General features: G+C 41.2%; 1 protein-coding gene across 2 annotated transcripts in view; it reads right to left on the bottom strand.

Annotated features, from left to right (window-relative positions):
• Positions 1–23,570, bottom strand: part of SYNPR (synaptoporin) — a 213,135-nt gene that overhangs the window by 66,586 nt on the left and 122,979 nt on the right. The window contains exon 1 of one of the 2 annotated variants that reach the window (XM_020805134.3): positions 7,009–17,718. The exons of the other annotated variant lie outside the window; for it this stretch is intronic. Coding sequence (XP_020660793.1) covers positions 7,009–7,032 — 24 coding nt within the window. The 5' untranslated portion in view covers positions 7,033–17,718. Of the gene's footprint in view, positions 1–7,008; positions 17,719–23,570 lie in introns of those variants that run through there. 2 annotated transcript variants of the gene reach the window in all.

Genomic DNA, 23,570 nt, shown 5'->3' with positions numbered 1-23,570 from the left:
CTTCTTTACTTCAATTAAAGAAAGACAAATACACCCATTCTCCTCACACATATGCGGCTACATGGAGGGATATACCAGCCAACTCTTCAGATGCTCCTGTTCTCATCGGAAACAATGAACTACCAACCCTGTCAAATCTCACAATTGTACAGTAAGAGCTCACAGGTAAGGCCTTAAAACTCTACAGGAATGTACATATATTGTATTTGAAAATAGAGTCATACTTCTTCCTTTCTCTCCCCTCCTGCGAAGCTCACTTTTCTAATTTTATCTGAAAATTGTGTTTTGTAGCCATTCATTAATATTTTTTCTAAATACTAACAAAATACTAACATAATAATAATAATAATAATAATAATAATAATAATAATAATAATAATAATAATAATAATAATAATAATAATAATAATAATAATAATAACTGCATGCCATCAAATAATTCTGATTATGACTACCCTTTCCATGGTTTTCTAGGAAGAGAATACATATTAGGTTTACTATCCCCTTCTTCTGGGGATGTCCTAGACTGTGCAGCTTGCCCAAATCTACACAGGCTGGGAATCAAATTCCCAACCTCTGGCTCCACAGCCAGATATCTAAACCACTGAGCTATCCAGTCAGCTGAAAAAAGAAAAAGAGTGTCAAGAAAGAAAAAGAAAATAAAAAAACGTGACAAGAATACAAAACGGTCCCCCATACTACTTTGGGTCACATTATATATTGACTAAAGATGGTAACATGGTTATGGCAATAATACGAGCTGGAGTTCTTTTGGTGGGAGAAAAAGACACTGTGGAGCTACGAGCTTCCCTTGATAGGAACAAGCTTCTAGGGCTCTACTTCTCCTATAGGTCCAGCTCCTATTTGCAAGGTTCCAAGGTAGCATGCAAAGGAAAATGCCCATTAACTCAAGGGAAGAACCATAGCTTAATAGTGAAGTGTGTGTTCTGCATGCATAATGTTCCAGGTTCAATATTTCCACTTACAGTAAATAGGAAGAGGTAGCAAACAAGGACATATTTCAGCATAAAATCCAAACAGACAGCTGCAATTAAATTCCCCCCAAGATTCTACCTAAAATCGATCCAGAGAACCTGAGCAGGGGGACCTAACTGATGTGAAGCTGAGTGCCGAGAAGGCCCAGTTCCTCGTTCATTCCTTCCGGGTCTCCCTCGGCATTAGGCCCCTCAGTCGCCCGGCCCGGCTAGAACGAGTGTCTTTGGCAGAAATGGGTGGGAGAAGGCGCTCTGCCATATATTGAGGCCCTAAACCATTTAGGGCTTTATAGGTAATTGTAAGAACTTTGAAATCAACACGGAAATGAATGGGCAACCAATGGAAGGCGACCAGCATGGGGGAAATATGTTGGTGGCTCTTCATCCCAGTTAAATGTCTGGCCGTTGTATTTTGTACCATCTGAAGTTTCTGCGTCAATCTCAAAGGTAGCCCCACGTAGAGCGCATTACAGTAGTTTAATCACGAGACTACGAGTGCATGGACCAAAGTGGTGAGTGCCCCCACATCAAGACAGGGATGCAGCTGGGCAATCCGACGAAGATGGAAGTGTGCAGAACAGACCACTGATGACACCTGGGTCTCTATGGTGAGCGCTGGGTCCAGATGTACACCCAATCTGCGAACCTCACTCTTGGTGGTAAGAGTCACTCCCCCAAAAAGAGAGGGAGTTTCCCAGACCACTGATGTCTGGGACACCCACCCAAAGCGCCTCCGTCTTGCCCGGGTTCAGCCTTAGTCCATTCTCCTGCATCAGTTTCTGAATGGCCTCCAGGCAGTGCTCAAGGGACGAGACAGCATCCACTGTTGTTGGAAAAAAGGAGATGTAGAGCTGAGTATCATCAGCGTACTGATGACATGAAGCCCCACATCCCCTGATGACTCCTCCCAGCAGCCTCATATAGATGTTAAACAGCATTGGAGAGATAATCGAGCCCTGCAAGACCCCACAATTGACGCTCCATGGGGCCAAGAAACTGTCTCCAATCTGCACTCTCTGGCAACAGTCCTCCAAGAAGGAATGGAGCCAGGCAAGAGCCAGACCACCGATTCCTACCTCGGAGAGCCTCCCAAGGATAATACTGTGGTTGACGGTATCAAAGGTGGCTGAGATATTGAAAAGGACCAGCAGAGACGTTTTGCCCCGTCGGCCTCCTTCAGCAGGTCATCAAACAGGGCGACCAATGCTGTTTCCATGCCATGGCGCGGCCTGAATCCCGACTGGAATGGATCTAGGGCATTGGTTTCATCCAGGAGAGCCTGTAGCTGATCGGCCACTGCCCTATGAACTACCTTGCTAAGGAATCAACTACCTACCTTAGAGAATCTCTTTAAAGACTGGACTAAAATCTGGGTCAGGTTCACTGAAGAACTGGACCTTCCTGTTTCCACTACACATTGTGCCCAGTATTATTGGGATTAAAACAGGATCTCCACCCCTGTATTAAAATCATGAAGAGGGAATAAAAATTCTCCCTAACTCTTTTAGTATCTTGATTAGGGAATTAAATGATGTAAAGAACTAACCAAACCGCATTAAATTTGCATGTGTTAAATTCTGTTTATAGTCAACATAGGCTTGACGTTCATTGGGCATCTAGTAACTGTCTTTCTACTACTTCGAGTGATTGCAATACAACTATACATTTTATTGGAAAAGGCTATTAGAAGGAAGTTTAAGAACTGTATAGCAGATCACACAGTAAAGTGTGAATGATATGGGTCACCATCTTCCTTAGCAATATATAATTTTTCTTACACTGCTCTAGGCCTGAGTCCTCAGTCAGTTCCCAGGATGCATATAAATCAGAATTACTGGAAGAATCCTTTGGATTATATCTATCAATACCTTGTCCTCAGATGCAATGCAATGAAGTGCAATGAAATCATGCTTTACCTGACCCATTTTAGGACCCGGAGATCTTAAAGTGTAAAGGCAAGAAAACAGTTAAAATATTTTTTCTTACAATGTTGAAAGATGAAAAAAAAACTCTGCTATCTTTTAGCACTACACATTAGGATGATACAACGTAGGTGAACACCCTACTATCAGAGACAGTTCCATTCAACCTTTCTTATATCCTCTTCCTATGATGCAACCAAATCTTCTTCCTATCTATCTTCAGTGATGTAAACTGACACCACTTTTTAATTAGGAAATGCTTTCGCCCTAATCTCCTGACCCTTCTGGCTAAATCACCCGGGCTAATGAGCTGCTGATGGCCATCTGTTAACAGCTGATGAACCGATCAACCTTCTTTCAAGTCATGTTTATACATAAGGAAAAACACAAGTTGCCATTGGGAATCATGTTCTTTAACAAAACCACTGGTAGGAATGCAAAGCTTTTATCACTAAGACTGAAGTTGTTCCAAAAAAGGAAAAGAAAGTGCATTACATAAGGCAGGGTAATGTATGTTAATGTGTGAAATTCACTGCCACACGATAGGGTGAAAACCAAAAGTTTAAAAGGCCCATTTGCAAAAAATTATCAAGAAGAAGCCAGAATGTGGAGGAGGGGGAAGGGGGGGATTCAAACTAGAACATCTGAGTGAAAATCAACACCACTCAGTTTGAATACCAGAACAGTATAACACTTGTATCTACTCTAGAACCAGGACATGGAAAAGCTATCTTTGAACTTCAACTTCCACAGTCCCTCAACAAGTATAGTCAATGACCCTTGTAGCTGGGAATCTTGGGAACTGTACCCCCAAAATATATTTCTTTTGGCTTCTGCTAAAGATCAACTGCAGAGCACCATTGCTCATGTACATGTCAGTGACAGAGTGCATGCCAGGGAATACTTGGCAGTCACCCACGCACATGCTGTTGAGTTGAAAGAGATGGACTTCTCAATGGTAAAGCAATGTGACTTGACAACAATATTAATAAAGATTGCTGTGACACTTCCCCTGCACCTGTAGTGCCTTCATTCTGCATTAAGACCCAAGCCTGGGGAAGTTCAGCTCTACTATCTACCCATTCCAGTTACAACAGTAAAGAGAAAACTTTTCCCACCAATTTCACTCCTGCTGGAACCCACCAGATTCTGCCCTTCTGATGTACTTCAGGGAAACTAAAGCCAATGTCCTCCTAGTTTGTGTGTATGTGTGTGTGAGAGAGAAAGGTAAGTGGTTCTATGAATTGTCACCACCATTATCATCAGCGCCCCTTGTTTCCAATGCTACTACAACAATATTCTTCGCTAGTTACAATGGATAATTCAGAGACTTCACAAAAGCTGCAGTACTGATGAAGCCTTTGTTTATTTAAATGTCACCTTTCCTTCAATGGACTCAAAAAGTTGTACATGGTTCCTCCTCTACAGAGAGTGACTCTCCATAATCAGTGGGTTGACCTCTATGGTTGCATCCAGAAGGCTTGATTCACATGGCTGTAGTAGCCACTGGCTAAATTCCTTACTAAAACCGAAGTCACTGTGCATGATATTAACAAGCAGCACAACTCCATCCCAATGAATTCTTAGCCCTGTAACAATGGGATTCATTTGCTAGCTTATCCTTCTCATTGGATAGCTCAGATCTGGTTTCTTGTTTTTATAAGGAACCAAGCCTAGCACAGGGCATAAAGAACAATCCCTTGCCTCTAGTTTTCTTTTGGACAGTAGAAAAAAACAAAACTTGCTACCATTTCCTTCCAAACATAGATGCACTAAAATAATAGCAGAAAAACCCATAGTATACTTCTGAAATAGCTTTTTCTTCTTTAAAAATAATAAATTATCCCACTGGAATCCATTTCCCCCTTTGTGTAACAGCTTTGTTTAGCCTGTTTTATAGCCATGCCCATTCCTCCTGCTTGATTCCAGCGTACAGGTAATGTCAGGTCTACCAAAACTCTCCAGTTAGTATGTCAGACATGCTCCCCTTACTATTCTGCACCTAATACAATGTTTCCTTCTGATTTCCACACTCAGCTCTGTGCCTCTCAAGGTTCATGCCCAATATGCTTTTGCACGAAATGGAGCATGCATTGGGTGCTGCTGGACCATTTAGTGTTCCACTGAAATTTATTTATTTTAGTGCAATGCCTCTCCATGTATTTGCATTTTAACAATATGGGATTTCAAGAAGCACATGAAACACCAACCCCAAATGCACACATCTGTACAAATAATCCAGTGATAAAAGTGCTTTTTAGACCAACTCATACAAGTATTGCTGAGCTTTGGACAGGTGGCCTCTTTCACAGGGAATGTTGTTACAGCTACACCTTTATTACTACATGTTCAAACTCCGAATCCAAAAGTGTGATAAATTTAAACATTGTGTGAAAATTTAAAATCAAGGGTGTGTATGTATGTGTGTGTGGGGGGGTTGTGTGTGTGACTGGGAAGGAACATACAGCTAGCTGCCAGCACGAAAATTTTAAGAATTTAAGAAATCTAGGATTTAGTTGGAATCAGATCCACAAAAGTGTATTTTGGATCCTGGCTACTGAAATATCAATGTTATAAACAACTAGACACATAACTATAATGCTTTAAGAATAGTAATTTGTTTAAATTCAAAATTACAATTTTATGATCCAAACATGTGTGCAAAAACATCAGCCACAGTAAACAGTTTCAGGATCTTTTAAATGACAACAAACATTCTCAATAGTATTTATTATTAAGCACTCAAAGTGCCTTTCTTCTTATGGTTTACTATCAAACATCTTTAGAGCAGCACATGCTGCTCAAAAAGGATATCTTATTAAAATACTTATACTTATTTCTTTTAAAGTGGAAGAGAAAACAAGTGTGTGCTTTTTTTGAAAGTTGGACAGCCACAATTTTTATTGCCCATTCTGAAAGTGCAACCCAGAGCATTCAATGCAGTATTTTGAATTTCCACTGAAAAGCACAGCTCTATCCTACTGATTTTCTAGTTAACTGGAATCAAATTCCCACAGAAAACATGGCATTCTTCAGTGTGGTAGATAATAAGTGAGCAATGAATGACCACAAGCACAGATAGATAATAAGTGAGCAATGAATGACCACAAGCACAGTCCACATCATTAGCACAATTAATGAACTTTCTCTATACTTTTCGAAGACTTTGCACCAGGGATTGCTAACTGCAATTTTTAAAGAGTTTTTTTTAAAAAACTCATGTTTTTCTTATTTTTTCATTATTACAGTATTAGAAATTCTACAGTGTAACTTCACTGTGTCCAAAATCTTCATTTACTTAGCTACAGAGTTACTGCACTGTGCCAGAACAGTACACAATGTAATTAAGAAGTTTCAAAATAAATTGTACGTATCTCATGTGCCATTTTCCATAGATTTTATTTTGGTAATAAAATAAAAGAAAAAAAAAGACTTCAATTCAACAAGCCCTACAAACAATAACAATTTATTTGGAGGAGAATCTCTGCTTTACAGGAAGAAGCCTGGAAAGAGTGAGAGTATTTTCATAAATATTGTTACCTGCACCTCAACAAAAGACACACTTCTTAAAACTATTTTGTTTTATTAAGTACTATTCAACAGCAGCAAAAAAACAAAAAAACAAAAACTACACTGTCTAAACTACCAAGGTGCACAATAACTCTATACAGCTCTTTATTTTAGTCTTTTTACAGCTGACTGCATTAGGTCATTATTTCTATTTTAAAGATCATGCATGAAAAAATAATACATTCTGAAAACAATTGGTCTTCACAGATCAAAGAGCCAACTATACATTAAAATCCAAATCTGTATTATTTCTACTGATGCACATAACATTGCTGCAGTTTCCAGAACTACAGATAAGTTCACTCCAACAGTTCTCTCTCTACACACAAAGGCAGCAAAGTAGCAGATATTCTTACAAGCACTGAAAAATCACACACAGAGAAAATTATATGCAAGATGCAGTTATTACCCCTCCACACACACATAGATATGTAACAAAGGTGGATTAGGCTTTTAAAATGCGTTCCTTCTGACAAGACAACTGACAGTTAATAGGGGCTGGGGAAGCACTGTTAACTTACCGGAGCAAATATCACCATACACATTTACAAAAGGTTTTACAATCCAACTTCCCTCATCTGAAATAAGACAAAGGTTGGCTCATGCTAAAAATAAAGGCACCCAAAAAGCTCTTCGGTAGCCTGCAGTAGCTCCTTGTCCTGTTTTTATGAAGCAAATAAAAGGAGAGCAAGGGAAAAAAAATCAATGCCCAGGGAAAGTGAGATGATATACCAATCAGGCAGCAGCTACAGCCTTATTTGCTGGGGGGAGGTGATAATGGTGGGGAAACGGTCTCGTATTATTAGACAATGACTACACACAGTCTAAGGACAGGAATCTAATACTTTCCCCTGGGCAAGAAGGAGCTGACAGCTTTTCTGGCGGTGCACTTAGCGACTGCCTACCAAGTACCTCAATAAATTGGCAAAGCTCATTACTCAGAGCTGTGTGTACTCACTAACTTTGCTCTCTGGAAAATGTCAGTGTGCCACTCTAAGCATGAGCTAAGCACATGTATATGCAAAACCTTTTGGGAAGGAGCTGCAGAGTAGCTCGTAAAGGAAGCCAGGTCTATTTCTCTCCAGGCAGTCAGAGATTCAGATGGAGTTCCAGAAGTCCATTCATTACAAAGGAGGGGTCCAAGAGCTTTATGTACAGAGAAACTGAATTCCTTCATTTAAAAATGAATTGAGAAGCTCTTGTCAAGGAGAGGGCACCCTGCATTCTGAAGCAATCTCAGGATGAGCAACAGGTAGTATTGTTCTCATTCTGGGGCATAAGCCAGAAATGTCACACAAAAAGACTAGCAGCTTGCAGAATACACAGAGCAGATTTTGCTCATTTTCCAATAAAAAGTGTAATCCTTTTTTTCTTCCCTCCATAGGACTCAGTCGCAATTAATTCCTGTATTATCAGTTCAACAGCATCCTACAGAAACAGAAAACATGGACCCAGCATCAGAAAAGAGAGATTACAGTGGTGCCCCACTTGACGACGATAATCCGTTCCAGCAAAATCGCGGTAGAGCGAAATCGTCATCAAGCGAAATAAAAAATCCCATTGAAATGCATTGAAAATCGGTTCAATGCATTCCAATGGGGGAAATACCTGCTCGTTTTGCGAAGATCCTCCATAGGGTGGCCATTTTCCGATATCTGTATAGCGAGCAATCAGTCCTGAAAATAGTGGGGAGCCATTTTGCACAGTGGGCAGCCATTTTGTAAACCCAACAATCAGCTGTTTTTGATCGTTGTAATGCGAAAAACTGGTTCCCGAAGCAGGGAACCGATCGTCGTCAAACGAAAATAACCCATAGAATCATAGTTTTGCGATCGCAATAGCGATCGCAAAAACAACGTCATCAAGCAATTTCGTCATACAACAAGGTAATCGTCAAGCAGGGCACCACTGTATTTCACTTAGGGTTTTTTCTGTTCATGGACTCTACTCTCTGCAGTGACCATAGGAAACAATCCTCTGTTTTGCAGCTTGAAGTACTTTGGAGGACATAGCTTACAGGTTTTCCCTGTAGACTGGGAAAACAGGACAAACTCTCACAATTAAGTGGTCGGGTCTGCTGGGATGACTCACTAGTAGCAACACTGTTTGATTTTATTGAAACAAAATGAGATCAGTTCATAGCACACACACACCTTCATTCCACTGAGTAAATACACTCAAGAAAACCACAAGGCAAAACACTGCAGGGAAACAGTATTTTAATTGAAAGACATCTTTTTGTAGTTCTGTTTCACATCAAAGCCAGAGTAATACAAGCACCATCTCAAAAATAAACTTAATGCACGTCATGCTTTTAAAAATTGATCGGGATGAGTTCCAAGCCCAAGGGAGGCATCAGAGGATGTTCTGCAAGTCTACTGTAACTAATGGTCTTGATTCAGCATAATGGAGAACAGGATTTGGCCTCCCACTATGCAAGCTAAGGTGTGGAGGATGAAAAAGAGGCACTAAAGAAGGAAGAGGCAGAATTCTGAAGCCAAGGAGGCAGCAAACCACAACTTTTGGTGTCAGGACATTCAACTTGCTCAGCTGTAATATATACAGATGGCTCAAATGGCCCAGACAACCCCATTTTGGAGAGAGATAGGGACTTATTTTTGAGAGGTTCATTTTCAGAAAGCATGAAGAACTCCACATTCTATAATGTCTAAATCATCTATTCGTAATATGAGAAAATTCATTTTGTTTACCTAATTGTGAGAAGCCTTGAGTCCTGCCATTGAAAGGAAGGTGATATAAATAAAATAACATTTTAATTCACTCTAATCCAGGAGTGCCTTATCTTGTTGGTTATTCTGTGGGCTCCTGTCCTAATGACAGAAAGACCATTCTTGTTTGATAAGCTACTCAAGATTTCCAACATATAGCACCTAAGGGTCATCTACCCTCATCTCTTATTCCTTGGAGAATTTCAAGGCCTGGCCATTGTTTTTCTCTCTCTTTCCCTCAACAGGTCTGCAAAATAAAGAGAAAAAAAAACAGATTTTACAGAGGCCAAAAGGAAAATAACCAATTATTTATACATGGCACACTTTCTCTCTATGAATGAATGTCTTTTACACTGGGCAATACACAGGTGGCGCTTTTTCAACATTCCAGGTGGACTTCACAATTATATTCTTTCTATGTAATAACGCCAACAGAACAACAATGTACAACACCGGCAAACAGATTTATTCATCATGATGTGAAAAGATGATTAAGTATCATGGAGAAAAAAGATTTACAATGAGCAAAATCCCACTGTAATTGAATCAGAAATAATCTGTGTCCTTCTGTTAGTGCTTACTTACGTTCCACTCCTTTTTTGCACATCATTCCAAGAATGTAATAGGTAAGAATTCCAAAGTTTTAAGAAATCCCCCTCGGACTCTGGAGCAGGAGTCCTAATCCCATATGCCTGGCGTGTTTATCATCAACAAGAATGTTTCTGGCATGTGTATATGTGTGTGCTCACGCACGCACATGTGTATGCAGAACCTTCACTATGGTACATTAGCACAATTCGCAGCCATAGCAGAGGGCATGAGAGCATGAGCCTAGCTATGCAAATAGGGGGAGATGAAATTCCCCTTTTCTTCCTCATAGACATTCAATCTTGGGGATTCAAAATTGATCCCTGGACCGCTAGATTCCTGCCCCATCTCCAACATTAGTGGACCAGTGTACCCTCCAGAGCAACTGTGCATGGTTGTGCTGTATAGAAATGCCTTTGACCCACACAATAAGATTTACAAGAGCAAAACGGAACTTCAGATATTGTTCATTCTTTTTCAGAATTGCAGCCAAAATGAAGCAGGTCTCTTGTTTCCAGTTCTCCTACGGCATTTTTTCTCCCTCATCCTACCCTTCGAAAACTCATGCTTTGTCTAGGGCATTGTCCTTTGGTTGAGCCCTGGGCATGGGCTCAAGTAACGGAGAAAAAAAGAATAGCAAACATTATGATGATGATTTCTCCTTGTATCAAATAAGGCACTGTGTCAAGATTAAAGAGACAACACGTATCCTGGTGCAATCGGTTTTCTCTCCTGTTCTTCCTCTTCCTCAGAGCACCTCCATTTCCCCCTCAAGTGCTACACACATTGGTCACAGGACCATGCTCAATGTGATGATCAGTGATAGAGGGAGGTAATGGCAACTATGAATGAAACCTACCTGCAGAAGGCTAATGATGATGATTATGAATAATCTTGGAACAGCAGAGCTGGAAGGGATCCTATGCATTATCCACCCCAGCCCCTGTCAAGGAGGCACAGTGGGGGATCGAACTCTCAACCTCTGGCATCTTAGACCCAACTCCAAATGATTCACCGCCTTTCAAATTATGTCACACAAAAAGGGAGGCTACCATGCCACTTCTCTTTTACACAGTCATGGTTAAAACTGGTTATGTCTAATTTTAAAAAGGAAAAAGAGAATGCAAGAGAGCAGTGTTTGAGTCACTGCCAAAATAGCCCACTGTTTTGAAGGGTTACTTTCAGCTCTCTGTATTTGCAAACCAGGAGCTGTGAACTGTAGATTAAATAACAAAACCTATAATGCTCAGCTGCCATAGTTAAAGACATGCACAAGAAAAAAAACCTATGTTAAAAAAGGAGGAAGTATAATACCATAGCTTATTTCAGTGTCTAAAATCCTGTTGCCTGGAGTACCTGCAACTTAAGTAGGCCCACTGAATCAGTGGAATTTACAGAGGAGTTCACTCACCAAGTTCAATTTATTCAGTGGGCCTACTGAATTGCAACTGACTACAGGATTTCCCCATGTGAATTTTTGTGTCTTACAGTCATTTTGTGTCTTACAGTTTTTAATCCATAAAAACTCAGACTCAAATAAAATTGTTAGTGTTTAAGGAGTCATAAATCGGTTGTTTTTATTTTTGTTGTACATGTAGAAATAGACTAACTCGGCTAACTTTTCTAAGCTACCATAAATTTGCACTTTGCTCAATCGTGCAGATTTGAAAACCTTGCAATTACCCTTGTGCTTGCATTGCTGCGATGCACTGTATGTCAAAGCAGCTGAAAACTTTACTTCAGAGGCAGCTACAATCTAACTGCTATCAGGACACAACCAGAAGCATGCATTTCAAATGGGACTGTGTATGAGGAGCTTTTCACCATTTAAAGGAGGTGAAAGGGACCAAAAGGCCTCACAGAGAGAGTCCCAGGCTGACGTGCAAAGGGCCAAAGAGTCATTCTTCAGCCTTTCCAGGTAGGGCTCTGAAAGACTGCTGGGAGAAACCGAGATAGCCACTAGCAATCAGTGTAGACTAGGGGAGGGTGAAACTTTTGGAGAATTTCTCCCAGAATTGTCTGTGGGTCACAGAACAGTGAGAGATCTTGCCATGGTCTGTAATGTTGCTTATTTAGGCATCCTTCAGTCTTGAGAGACTATGGTAATGTGCTCTGAATAGAGGTCTTGCAACAGTGTCTAGTGTGGCTGAGAAGGCCAATTCAAGAGTGACATTCCCTTCCACACTGAAGACAAACACAATCTGTCCCCTGCCCAGCTCCCTGATTTGGCTGGTTTGGGGGCTGCCTCTTTGCCTTGGCCTGCTGGACAAGGGTCTCTTCAAAATGGGAGAGGCCGTGATACACCGCCTGCCTCCAGGCTGAATGCTCAGAGGTCAAAGTTTCCTGTATGTTAAGGCCTTCAGATCCTGCTTGCAGATATCCTTGTATCGCAGCTGTCCCTCTGGGGCGCTTTCCCTGCATTAATTCTTCATACAGGAGATCTTTAGGAATTCGACAGTCAGCCATTCTCATGACATGCCCAAGCCAATGTAGACATCGCTGTTTCAGTAATGTATCCATGCTAAAAATTCTAGCTCATTCTAGGACTACTCTATTTGGAACTTTGTCCTGCCAGGTGATACCAAAAATACATCAGAGACAACACATATGGGACGTGTTCAACTTTCTCTCCTGCCGTGCACAAAGGGTCCAGGACTCACTGCAGTACAGAAATGTGCTCAGACCACAGGCTCTATAGACCTGGATCTTGGTATGTGTCGTCAGCTTCTTACTGAACCATACTCTCTTTGTGAGTCTAGAGAACATGGTAGCTGCTTTGCCAATGCTTTTATTCAGCTTGACATCTAGGGACAGAGTGTCAGAGATGGTTGAGCCAAGGTACACAAAGTCATGAACAACCTCCAATTGTTGCGAGGAGATGGAAATAGAGGGAGGTGCATCACCTGCAGTTGGTGAAAAGGAGATGTAGAGCTGGGTGTCATCAGCATATTGATGACACGATGCTCCACATCCCCTGATGACCCCACCCAGCGGCCTCATATAGATGTTAAACAGCATTGGGGAAATAGTCGAACCCTGTGGAACCCCACATTGGAGACTCCACGGGGCCGAAATACTCTCCCCAAGCTGCACTCTCTGGGGGCGGTCCTCCAAGAAGGAACGGAACCAGGCCAGAGCCAAGCCACCGATACCCAACTCAGAGAGCCTCACCAGAAGGATACCGTGGTCGATGGTATCGAAGGCTGCCGAGATGTCGAGGAGGACCAACAAAGATATTTTACCCCTGTCGGCCTCCCTCAAGAAGTCATCGTACAGGGCGACCAATGCTGTCTCTGTACCGTGGCACGGCCTGAAGCCCGACTGAAATGGATCCAGGGCATCTGTTTCATCCAGATGTGCCTGAAGCTGATCAGCCACCACCCTCTCAACCACTTTGCTCATAAAAGAAACATTGGCGACGGGCCTATAATTGCCAATTTCATCCGCCGCCAAATTAGGTTTCTTTCTTATGGGCCTAATGAGTGTCTCCTTGAGGGCAGAGGGAAACCTGCCCTCAAGGAAAGACCCATTTATTATTGCAGTGGCCCATTCTGTTGTTATCGTCCTGGCTGCTTTGATTAGCCAGGCCGGGCAAGGGTCAAGGGAGGAGGTGGTGGCTCAACAGTGGTCAAGCACTCTGGCCACAGAATCAGGCATGACAGGATGAAAGGAGTCCAGGGTTACCGGGCAAGACGGAGCGCTGGACATCTCTGCTCGACTCACTGTGTTCAAAAAAGGAGAGAGGTCCCATCGGATGGCCTCCACTTTAGATTTTTAAAAAGCTGCAAACTGGTCAGGTGAAAAACTAGGGGGAGGCCTATCATCCAGACCAGTTCTGGATAGGTCACGCACTATACAGAATAACTCCGCCTGCTGGTTGGACGCTTCACTTATCCGGTTAGCGAAGTAAGTTCAACAAGCAGCCTTTACCTTAGACAGGTAAAGGTTAGTTGCGACCCTGACAGCTATCCTATTATAATTCAACTCTGTGTTGAAGCTTCATATTAAAGAACGTGTTGCTGACACAAAGACCATAATAAGAGCAAAACTCCAGCAAGCATTGGCCATCATCTTCCCAATGTCAAAACAGCCTAGACAAGTGGGCCAAGAATTGTGATCAGCACTAACTGCAGTGTTAAAGTCTCCAAGAATGAACAGCGGCTCTCTCTCAGGGATTTTTTAATAGTAGCTGCCAGATCGTCATAGAATTTGTCTTTGACTTCTGTTGTAGATGACAGTGTTGGTGCATATGCACTAATGAGGGTGACCAGTCCCGCTGATGAGTGGAGCTGCAGAGACAGGATTCTTTCATTTCCCACAGTAGGTGGAACAATGGACCTCAGCAGAGTATTTCTAACTGCAAAGCCAACACCATATTCCCTGGTCTCATTCAGTGGTTTTCCCTGCCAAAAGAATGATAATTTTTTTTCTTTGACAGATCCTGAGTCTGGCAGTTTTGTCTCTTGCAGGGCAACAATGTCCATCTGCAGCCTATTCAGTTCCATGTCAATGCCAGCTATCTTGCACACGTCATCTGTTTCCTGCACGTCGTCAGAAAAGCCAGGGGTCATTGTCCGAACATTCCAGGTGCCCAACTTTAGGGCAGAAGTTTTCTTATGAATGTTGCAGAGTTATCAATCTGCTTGTTGGCTTTCACCCTAAACCCCACGCACCCTGTGAGGATAGGAAGGCAGCACCTTACTGGCTGGGGGCTGCCCAGCTTAAGGCGGGTGGTAGCTAGCTAGTGAGGTGTAATGCCCTCTCCCACCATCAGAAGTAGTCCCTGGAGTCATGCTCTATGCCAATTGAGCAAAGACTTATAACTGGTAACTGCTACTTCCCGTGTTATTTTGATGCTGTATGAGAAGCTGGAGTGTCCTCTCCAGAGCATGAAGACTGGGTAAAATAATATGGAGGGTAGCCTGTTACCCAAGCAGCAAATTCCCCCTCTTCACATCACTGAAATAGTCCAGTGGAAAGGCAAGAGCCGATACAACTGGTTCCAGCAACATCACAGGAGTTGACAGAATGACATGAACTGCCTCCGGGACTCCGGCTCTGGATTTTGCCTCGAGGTTAACTCCTGAAGCCTTTTCCATCAGTGGATATAGCCACAAGGCAGTGGAGGTTTGAAATTGGAGTTTTCCTTCTCCTAGATGGGCTGCCTTCCATGGCTGACGAGCCCCACCTACCTGGGAATATTGGCTGGACAAGTGTTCTTGCATCCAGTGTCTCAATTGGGGGAACTTTGCAAATAAGATGCTTTGGGAAACTCAGTTGTGGGAATAACTGTTTTAACAATCCATTAATTTATCTAATCCCTCTTTAAAACCATCCAACGGCAGTGGCAAGTTCCATAGTTTAACAATGTGTTGTGAAGTGTTTCATTCCTTGTGTTCACAATCTTTTATCATTCCAGCATCTGTACAATGAGCTAAATCCAACTGTAGGTTCCCAGTTATGACAGATCCGTGGAATGAATGTGACGTAAGTTAGTGCCTATGTAAATCCCATTGATTCAATGAGTCCACTCTACCTGGGATTCAAAATTTTGATTCAGCCCAGTGTCTGCCTTACTTCTGCACCTTCAGCTTACTGAAGTTGCTCTCTGGAACTACTGTGGCTAAGGATTATATGGCCTTGCTTGCCCTTCACAAGTACTATTGGACGACTAGCCTTGAAGACAACTGATTCAGTTCATACAACTTGGAGTCACAATTGAACAGGAAGAATCTGGTGAAAGAAAGCTCAGCCACTGGACAAGACAACCAAAATGGCAGCACTACTTTCTAATTACCAGTTTCTTCACAGTGATTGGCTTTGTGTTTGAATATTTGTACCATGGAACTTTTTTTGAGCTACCCTATTTAATCCCCAGAACTTTACTGGCTTATATTTAGACTATACTTACAAGGCTAAAATCTTTTTTCAATATTCAGTAACAGACAGACATCTTAGCACCAGCAACTAAAATAGTAAGATAACAATATGCATTTGCTAATAACCCTTCTAGCAAAAACTATCTGGGGTACTTTCTCCATAATTTCATTTCATTGCTTTTTCCCTCTCAGAATCTCCAAATTAATTAAACCTGAAATATAACTGGAAGTAATTTCTTCCCTTCCTTTTTGCAAATTGCATGCTATTTAATGAACACTCACAAATTCATTTCTAATGCTAATGTCACAAAATGTGTATCAGTCCATGGCTTGATGCTGAAGTTTGCAATGCTAATGAGTAAACCAGCACTGACATGCTATTATGTAAGTTGCTTTTCGAGTGAGATTTTTGGCATGTCAAATGTAAACAGAGGCACCCTTATGGCATCCAATTAAAAAAACCACACATTTACTTCCCAGTTAGCATATTTTGCATACCTGATCTTCTAGACCTCAGCAGAATTACTGTTGATTTACACCAATGTCAACTGCATGGGAAACAAGCTTAAACTCAGCACACAAAAAAGAAGGAATTATCTGAACCCCCTATTCTACTACTTTATGCTTTCTGTACTCAGGGTCATATCATGTCACTCCCTGTTAGCACATTTTTTAAGAATTTGAGCAAAGACGGGGGGGGGGGAGAGGGAATACTTTAGCCCTAGCCTTCTAAGGGCAGCAGCACCAGCTTGTTGTTCAAAGTGGGAGGCAGTTTATTTTAGTTTTATATTTAGGGCTAGAAATTAATGCTTCTAGAGGCCAGGCATAAAATACCGGAAGCCAATGCTACACTGTCACATTACATTTTATTTATGACAACCCTAATGGGGTTTTCAAGGTATGAGCAATGTTTAAGGAGTGGTTTACTCATTGCCACTCTCCAGTGAATTTCGTGAAATGATGATTTAAACCCAAGTCTTTTGCATCATACTTTCTCATTCTATCCACTAAAAGAAAGAAAAGAAAGAAAGAAAGAAAGAAGACTGTGAGCCAGAGTTGCAAAGGTGGATGTGCTGCTGTTTATACCTGAATATGGGGTACCAATAAATGTACAGTGGTGCCTCACATTACGATGTTAATTCGTTCCAGTGAAATCGCTGTAGAACGAAAACATCGTAAAGCGAAATTTAAAAGCCCATAGAAACGCATTAAAACCCGATTAATGCGTTCCTATGGGCTTGAAACTCACCTTCCAGCGAAGATCCTCCATAGTGCAGCCATTTTTGCTGCCCGTGCAGCGAGGAATCCATCCCAGAAAACAGCGGGGGGCCATTTTGTTTACCCGGTGGCCATTTTGAAACCGCTGATCAGCTGTAGAAAAATCGTCGTTTTGTGAGAATCGGTTCCCGAAGCAGGCAACCGATCATCGCAAAGCGAAGTTCCCCATAGGAAACATCATTTTGCAATTGCAAAAACTTCATTGTTATGCGATTTCATCGTAAAACGGAGCACTCGTCTTGCGAGACACCACTGTACTCTGCTTTGTCTGTGTAGTTAATGTTCTTTCAATTGTAAATGTGTCTCACGTTGCCATACATAGAAGCAAAGTTTGGATTCATTCAATTTGTGGGTGACTGACATGCCCATGAACTTGGCAGCAATGCTAACCTCCATCACCAATACATACCAAAATGCTTCCTACCTTGGAACTATTATTATATTAGATTTAAAACTGAATGGTCTTACTGCTTGTAACTCCATTTCTTTTTTAAAGAAAAACAGGAGGTTGCCATGCTTACTGTTTAAAAATGTCGCAAGAGGAAGCTGTGCAGATTTTGTTCCCATCTTAATACCTAGCCTCCATTAGCTGAAACCCTATGGAGGAAGGTTAAATGAGCCTTGTGGCGCAGTGGTTAAACTGCTGTACTGTAGCCAAAACTGTGCTCACAACCTGGGGTTCAATCCCAGGTAGCTGGCTCTAGGTTGACTCAGCCTTATATACTTCTGAGGTCGGTAAAATGAGTAACCAGCTTGCTAGGGGGGGAATGTGTAGCCTGCATAATAAACTTATAAACCGCCCAGAGAGTGCTTGAAGCATTATGGGGCGGTATATAAGCAGCACGCTTTGCTTTTTTGCTTTTGCTTTGTATGTGTCCCTGTATGCAGGGTGCTAGATGATTCACACCACTTTCAATTTCTCTTTCACTCTCACACATGTGCACTGGATCCCCTTCAATATATAGGCTTTCCTCTACCAACTTCACCATCTGTCATAATACAACATGAAAAAAAGCATTTTTATCATAGTGGATGGTAAGGGAGCTATGTTGGTTTAACCAATCGGCATAACCTGCTTGGGAGGGAAAAAAACAGCTTTAGGGTGAGAAGGGGAGATAGCTCTCTTAGACTCAACCCTCCTGGAATATATGAATGAAACGAAGCCCTAAAGAGGAAAGAGAAACCCCTTTATCAAAATGGAAACCAATCTGATACAAACCAATCCATCCATAAGTCATCTTGTTGCACAGGCCCACATTAGTAGTGGCACTGGCTCTCAAAAAAAACATGCTATGGCCTTGTGGTGGGCTCTGAGCTGCCTTAAGGTCCCTTTCCATGGATTGTACACAATACTATTCCTACCCCAGAAGCAGCTCTCCTCCCTGCCCCAGTGTTTACTATGCCCCTCTCCTTGGGTAATACAAGGGCCTACATATTTCGGCAGTACAACAATGGAACCAGTTACCTCACAAGGTGGTGAGCCGTCAACACTGGAGGCAATGAAAGAAAATCGGACCACCATCTGTCACACACACTTCGGTTTGGATTCCTTCGCTGAACAGGCGGTTGGACTCGACAGTCTTATAGGCCCCTTCCAGTTCATTAATTCTACGTTTCTGTGATTTAACCACTTATTTTAAAGAAAAGGCCGGCTTAAGTGATTTGCAGTAGACAAGCGAGTATTCTGATCCTCAATAATTTGCAATAGCAAACAAAACAAAAAGTGAAAAGCAAAATCAAAATCAAAATCTCTGCCGCTTCAGGGTTCCTCATCTACAAACATATAGGTTTTAATACTTTGTCTGAGGCCAGCTCTTTCTGCACCTCTTCTAGGCACTGAGGGGTGTGTGTGTGTGTGTGTGTGTGTGTGTGTGTGTGTGTGTGTGTGTGTGTGTGTGTGTGTGTGTGTGTGTGTGTGTGTGTGTGTGTGTGTGTGTGTGTGTGTGTGTGTGTGTGTGTGTGTGTGTGTGTGTGTGTGTAAGGCTCCCACATCTATAGTAATCCAGGATTTGTATTTGAACATTCAGTGTACACCTTATGTGGGGCAACAGGTGCTTGATCCTACTTCCATCCTCTTCCCACTCGTTTTGCCCCTAGCTCTGACCAGTGGACTTCACAATTCTAGTAAAAAAAAAAAACAAAGTATATGCCACAAGCCAGACATCTGCCCACCTTCTGGTCTACAGAATACTGAGCCCTGATGAACCCTGAGAGTCCTCCAGCGTTCTCTATTATATGTCCTCTATTATATTAAGCAGTTCACTCCACAGTTCATGACAGCACTTATCACACCATGTGAACATTGTTCTGTTCCATCCACTCCCACTCCTCTGTGCTTTGCTCACTTCCAGGAACAACCTCCTTTTCATTCTCTTTTCAAACACAAAGCCGTTAAAATATATCGCCAATCAGGCAGAAGAAGAAAAAAACCCACTGAAGTGTAGGAAGGAGCAAGATGCATTTCTATTGTGATTTAAAAAAAAAAAGATGCTAAAGAGTAAAAATCAGCTAATTACCGTCAACCATACTTTCAAGTTTTCAACTATCCAGCCAACATAAAGCTGTTATTAAACTACTAATTGCCTTCCTGATTCTCCTTCCCACACAAGAATCATTATTTTACTCATAGCTGAACTCGAAATACTGGCTTCGTAAGAGGGCCTGCCAATCAAAATTCCAAGTTGTTGCTTAGTACAGAAGTTTAAAAGACCTATTTTTTCCAAGGCCAAGGTCCATTCTCTCTTTATAGGACTAATACTATGCATCTGCATCAGCACCTGCTATGTTAAATGCCTAATGGAAGGGCTGACCTTTTAACAGGGATACAGAATGTTTGCTCATCTGCAGCTTTCATCAGGAGAAACTTCCTTCCCCGATGGTCCTTAGGGCATGGGTGGTGAATCTAAGACATGTGTGCACCAGGTGGTATGTGGAAAAAAATTGCTGGCATGTGGCATGCAGGACTTGATTTTTTTTTTTACCATAGGTACACAAGATAATTTTTTTTAGATGATCAGCAACCATTTGAGTACATATTCTCAAAAAGGTTTACCACATCTCCCTCACGAATATTAGAGGCAAAGAATGCTCCTTGCCCCTGCTTTTAAGATAAACAACTGCCATCCTCATGCCGATTTGCAGGTTTCATTAACAGCAATTCAGGCAGAATTGATATAAGCCAGTGATTGGAGCATGCTAAGGTGTAGAATGTAAGCTGCGTATAAATCAGATGCTCTTCATGGAAAAGGACCCTTAGTTTGAATTCCTCTCACCTGGGCTGGAAAGGACTTCTGTCCAGAACCTGGGATAGAAAATCATAGTACATGTAAGCAATGACTGTATTCACATATCACAAGAAGCATTGCTATAGTTTGTTGGAATCTGGTTTGTTGTGATGAATTAACCTACCTTCACTACCAAGTAATATATTAGAAGGTACTATTTATCATAACAAGTCAGAGGCTGAATCATGGTTTGTTGATGGCTTAGAAATGCTGGTTTGTTTAAGCTCTAATACTAGAGTTGTGAATCAGATGCTTCTCAGTCCCACAGCTTTCTGTGGGATTTTCTGCCTTTTTTCCCACCTTCATCCCCTTTGGATTTCCTAGGTGGCAAAATCTCTTCCTTTTCTTTGCACATTCTGCAGATACTGCATGGGAACTGATGCTATTCTGTGCAGGATTATTCATCAGGATCATGTCAGGGCACCTCTTGTCATACATAAAAGTATGAAATCAACCAGTATTAGGAATGTGTAGTTGACAAAGACAGCAAAAATGTGCAGATTTTTGCAGAAAATACTACTTTAGGCATAAGGACTGTCAAACTCAATTTTGCAAAGGAAATTGAATGCCTGGGTGGGACTTAGTGCATAGCACTCCTCTTTGCTGCTGTTCCAGGAAATGTTTTCATCTCCATGGTGGTCCTGAAGGAATTCCCTATGGGGATAAAATGTCAAAATTGCAGGCACTGATGAAAATCACTACTCATTACATCCTTATACTGTAGTGATGTATAAACCAACAATTGTGGCTTGTCTCTAGCTTATTTCCCTAGCTACCCACCTTGAAACAGAAGCTCACAAATGAGCAGTAGAAAAAAACAGAAACAAGCAGAAATGGAAGGATAAACCATGGTTTGTTTGGTTGTTTCCAGTGTAATTTATGGCTTAGCCCCCCCCCCCCAAATCACTTTATTGTCATTATCTGTAACATGCCCATTAATGAGCCAGACAGAGCAGTGACCTGGCACAATAAAAAGCTCCTATTAAGAATGAAATTAGTCAATGATGAGCTTAGATCTTTCAGAAAAAAGCAACCTTTTTATACATCATATAATTCATGTATGGAATTTACTACCACATGATGCAATTACAGCTACTGGTTTAGAGGCACTGAAATGGAAAAGCAGCTAGAACATGGCTTTCTCAGTGGCTACTCATCACAATGGCTATATGTAACCTTCCTGAACAAGAGCAATATACCACTGTATGCCTGTTGTTAGGGATTAGCAACAGGCTAGGCCTATTGCATTTGGAAGCAAATGAAGAAAGCTGTCACGTGATAAGCTATCATCACTACATTCAGGCCAGATTTGTTTATTTTTCCAATAGCAATCATAGATTATTTTTATAGTTACATTTAGATAAATGCTATTACTGTGTGTGACCACCCTGCTGACATCAAAATACCAGGGTGGTTCAATGGTTAGGTTGTTACACCAGGAACCGGGAAGTACAAGTTTTAGATGCACTGAAGTATGACATTTATCAGTGGATCCTATGCTTTCAGCCAGGGTTGTTCTGAAGATAACACAGGGACGAGGCAAGTCCTGAACATCGGAGTAAAATCAATGGAAAAGAGGGACATCAATGTAATTTTTAAAAGAAATAAAACAACTGGAACAGAGATATCTAGATCATTATAATACTACATTGTGTCTTCCATGAGTATTGAAAGCCCAGCATGGGACAGATCTTACTCCTACCTGCCATATATATATATATTTTGGGGGTAGTTACTTATCAGATTGAAAGCACAGTTACCAAGATGTCCCAATTAAGCCTACCCTGGTATAGTGTACTGAACAGAGTGACAGACTAGGACTCTGAAGAACAGGCTTCTTCTTATTCTTTTTTTAAACATTACAATATAACAACAAAGGGCAAAAAAATTACAAAAGAAAACAAAAAAAAATCTACAACTGAAACAATCAAAATTTAAATCATTCCCCGGTACTCCAATATTGCATCCATCACTGGGACCAAGAGAAATATTCTTCCTCCAACATACTGCTTATGATGCCCATAACCATTCCAGAATAACAATATCTCTTGTTTGGGGAAACAGCTCTCACCTTTTAATAATACAGTGGTGCCTCGCACAATGATTGCTTCATACAACGATGAATTCACACAGCGATGGGTTTCTTTGAGGAATTTCCCCCATCATTTAACGATGTTCTCTATGGGGGAATTTCACTTAATGATGTCCCTTTTTCGCTCCTGTAAAAGTGTCTTAAAGTGTTAGAAACCTGTTTTAAATGCTTGCAATCGTTAGCCCACCTCCTGAACCCTACGCAAACTTAATTTGGTGTTGTTCTGAGTCGTTGTAAATTTTTGGTGATTTTTTAAATTCTCCATTGAAAGCCTTTGAATAGTCCGTTCAAAGGCTTTCAATGGAGAATAAAAAAAAATCACCAAAAATTAACGACGACTCAGAACAATACCACATTAAGGTTGCATAGGGTTCAGGAGGTGGGCTAATGATTGCAAGCATTTAAAACAGGTTCCAAACATTGTAAGACACTTAAAAATGAGCGAAAACGGACATCGGAAAGGACTTCAAAAGCACTGAAGCCGGCTTCAGTGGTTTTGAAGCTCTTCCGTTTTTGCTCATTTTTAAGTGTCTTACAATGTTTGGAACATGTTTAAATGCTTGCAATTGTTAGCCCACCTCCTGAACCCTATGCAAACTTAATTTGGTGTTGTTCTGAGTCGTCGTTAATTTTTGGTGATTTTTTTTCTCTCTCATTGAAAAGCATTGGACGGACGGTCCAATGCTTTTCAATGAGAATAAAAATCACCAAAAATTAACGACGACTCAGAACAACACCAAATTAAGTTTGCATAGATTTCAGGAGGTGGGCTAATAATTGCAAGCATTAATCTGTTCCAATTGGAATGGATTAACCGGTTTTCAATGCATTCCTATGGGAAATGGTGTTTCACTTAACGATGTTTTCACATAACGATTTTTTTATGGAACCAATTAACATCGTTAAGCGAGGCACCACTGTACAAAGTTCAAAACATTTTGCCAAATTTCAACAAGCCTGTTCTCTTTTGATAATGTCTTATTTTATATTTTATTACATTTTAAAAATGAAAAATTACAATATAAAACAAAAAAATAACAACCCAAAAATATACTGTATGTGTGTGTGTGTGTGTGTGTGTATGTATGTATGTATGTATGTCATAGGCATCCTTCAGTCTCGAGACACTATGGTAATATATAGTGCCTAGAGTGGTCATTTTGGACAGATAGGTGGGGTATAAATAAAATAAAATAAAATAAAAAATATGCTCTGTATGGAGGACTTAGAACC

Source organism: Pogona vitticeps, chromosome 2, assembly GCF_051106095.1.
Source record: "Pogona vitticeps strain Pit_001003342236 chromosome 2, PviZW2.1, whole genome shotgun sequence".
Lineage (NCBI taxonomy): Eukaryota > Metazoa > Chordata > Lepidosauria > Squamata > Agamidae > Pogona > Pogona vitticeps.
This window is presented reverse-complemented; position numbering and strand designations above follow the sequence as displayed.